The sequence below is a fragment of the Myotis davidii genome, unplaced genomic scaffold (assembly GCF_000327345.1).
Source record: "Myotis davidii unplaced genomic scaffold, ASM32734v1 scaffold781, whole genome shotgun sequence".
Taxonomy (NCBI): domain Eukaryota; kingdom Metazoa; phylum Chordata; class Mammalia; order Chiroptera; family Vespertilionidae; genus Myotis; species Myotis davidii.
In genome coordinates this window covers 109,470-112,204 of record NW_006291488.1, presented here as the reverse complement: position 1 = coordinate 112,204, position 2,735 = coordinate 109,470, and the positions used below count along the sequence as shown (strand labels likewise).

At 59.0% G+C, this 2,735-nt stretch overlaps 1 protein-coding gene across 5 annotated transcripts in view; it reads left to right on the top strand.

Moving 5' to 3' along the window:
- Nucleotide 1: 1 nt before the first annotated feature.
- Nucleotides 2-2,735, top strand: part of VSTM2A (V-set and transmembrane domain containing 2A) — a 28,596-nt gene continuing 25,862 nt past the window's right edge. For 2 of the 5 annotated variants that reach the window (XM_015564672.1, XM_006764866.2), the window contains exons 1-2: nt 2-77; nt 1,870-2,036. In XM_015564672.1, the coding sequence (XP_015420158.1) occupies nt 2-77; nt 1,870-2,036 (243 nt within the window). Of the gene's footprint in view, nt 78-954; nt 1,102-1,384; nt 1,515-1,869; nt 2,037-2,735 lie in introns of those variants that run through there. The other 3 variants (XM_006764865.2, XM_015564670.1, XM_015564671.1) reach the window with 3 other exon arrangements.

Genomic DNA, 2,735 nt, shown 5'->3' with positions numbered 1-2,735 from the left:
AATGATGGGGATCTTTCTGGCGTGTGTCGGATTTGCCTTTTCTGTGTTCTACGTGCAGCCGGGGCTTGCTTCCCAAGGTAAGTCCGGCTCCTTGGCAAACACGCATTTGCTTGTGGCGTGTGTGTTTGCGTGTGTGCGTGCGTGTGTGTGTGTGTGTGTGTGTGTGTGTGTGTGGTGTGTCCAGGCAGATGTGAGATTCCTAGCAAGGAACAGCGGAATCATCGCGTTCTGTTAGGCATTTTTCTTTCTTTAAAGTTGATTAAACGGTAGGGATGCTAGATCTGAGAGCAAATCTATTTGGTGCCTGGCAGTGAGGTGGGTCGCTCGGTGAGCAGAAACACGGGTGTGTGTGTGTGTGTGTGTGTGTGTGTGTGTGTGTGCGTGTCCTCTGTGTGCGTGCACACGGTAACCGCTCATGCATGCATAACCATGGCCAACACACAGGGGCTGTCCGAGGCCAGTCCTCCTGCTCCTTGGAGGCAGATGGGTTTCTAGTTTCCTTTATTCTGGGTCCGGGTGACTTCGTGTGCATGTGTGTGTCAAAGGACAGGCTCCTGGGAGGACCCATAAAAGGCACCACTTGCATTCCAACGGCGCGCCTGCAGCCTGCGGAATCCAGCGGTTCGCGACCCCGCAGGCTGCGGGCCGGTTTCAGCACCACGAACAGAGCTCGCCGCCGGGCCAGAAGCCCGCCGCCTCCGGGGCAGAAAGGCCACCTCCCCCTTCCCCGGGAACAAAAAGTCCTTTTCCCATCAGCGTGTCTTCTTGGCGTCTCCCCTTTACTCTTGAGCATAAATGCAGTTCCATGTCCATGGAGATCATTTGGGGTTTCATGAAATTGTGAAAAGGGACGCTGATGGTGGCTCTCCTTAAAAAGTGGGGGTGGGGGTGCATTCACCCCGAGCCTGTCCTGCAGCCCCTGGGCCCCTCTCTCCATGCGTGTGCGCTGCCTCTGTGCACACTGCCAGCCCCAGGCCTCTCTGACACTACTTTTAGGGATCCGTCAGCTCTTCCCAAGGGGTCCCTCAGACAAGACAAGCACAACCAGCCGAAGCATGCACGTTCAAGACGTGCCTGGGGGAGAGGGGGCATCTGATCTGTGTGGGTTTCGCTCTGATTCCATGAATCTTGCAAACAAGCAGGGCCGACGTTGGTCATGGAGGGACTGGGGAGGGGGTGGGGGATCTCTCTAGTGTCTTCACAACAGCCTTTCCTCCGAACCACCGCGTCCGGGAGTGTGGTCCTTCCGTCCCGGGATGTGTGGCCATTTGCAGCACAAGGGTTTGCCGGGACCACGCGTGAAGGTGAATTTGGAGAGAAAGGAATACTTAGAGCTGAGGAAGTGTGTGGCTCGCTCCAGCGCTGAGCACAATTGCTTGTTGCTTTTGCTAAATCAGGAATGTGCATTTGGGCAGGCAACCGCGATCCAGTCTCCGCCACAGGAGACATCCAGTTACCATCCATGGTTCAGAAACTTAGGGGCACGAGGCCATCCTCATCCACCAACTTGACAGGTGTGTCTCAGGCGCACCTCGCAGGTCTGGGGGCCACCGCAGTCTGACGCGAGGCTTGCTGGGCTGCTAACTGGGCAGCCTGGCTAACAGAGGGAGTTATCGGCGAGCTCGTTAGGCTTCCCATTATCCGGGCTTGATGGACAGCAGAGTGATGTGGGCCGGTGCCAAAAAGAAGACAGGCAAGAGGCAAAAGAGAGGAGAGGGGGCGGGGAGCGGGCAAAGTGCGGGATGTCACAGAGGGGAGTTTGTTCTGGATTTTGTTTTCCAAGCCAAGAAAAATGGAGCTATCTCCTCAGGAACGCGAGCTGGCGAGCATGCTGTGGACCTTCTAAAAGGATGCGTTTCTGTTTTGCAGCAAAATTCACTGAGTTTCCACGCAACGTGACGGCCACCGAGGGGCAGAATGTGGAGATGTCCTGCGCTTTCCAGAGCGGCTCGGCCTCCGTGTACCTGGAGATCCAGTGGTGGTTCCTGCGGGGCCCCGAGGGCCCGGAGCCCCCGGCCGAGGTGGCTGGCGCTCAGGTAGAGGACTGGGTGGCCCTCACACCCGCTGCCTCTGTCCCAGTCACTCCCTGGGACCTCCGGGTGTCCGGGCCAGGGGTGCAAGGCGTGTGCCTGGGTGTCCCCTGGGAACCGCCGGCTCTCTTGGCCAGAGTGAGGCCCGGGGACGCCAGCGGGTGAGCCTCCCTGTGTCCTGGGGACTCTAGTTGGAGACCAAGGAGAATGGCCTCCTCCTGGCAGTACCGGGTCTTGTCAAGGTGTGTGTGATGGCACCTCGATGTGATCTGTCCCGGGACACTCGCTGTCCCATCTCAGGAGCCGTGGGGTGGGGTGGGGAACTCTGTGGGTGACTCTATCCGCGGCCCCCACGTCTGTGGTTGGCAGAAGAGGCTCCTGAGAGAGGAGAGAGAAGAGGGAGGGGTAACAGGGAGGAGGGAGAGAGGCGAGGAGGAGGGGCCTGGGAGGAGAGGGGGCGGGTGCAGAGGCCACTGGAGAAGAGGGAAGAGAAGGGGAGGGGACCGGGTGGAAGGGGCGCGGCTGGAGGGGGGAAGAGGGGAGGAAATAAAGGGGAGAGGAAAAGGGAAAGGGGGGGAGGAGAGACAGGAAGGAAAAGGGAGTCAGAGCGCAGGTTGGAGACAGACAGTTCAGCCCAAGAGGCAGCAGATGGGTCGGGGCTGTCGGGATGAGAAGAAAATCTGTCCCTGAGACCCCGGGGAGGGG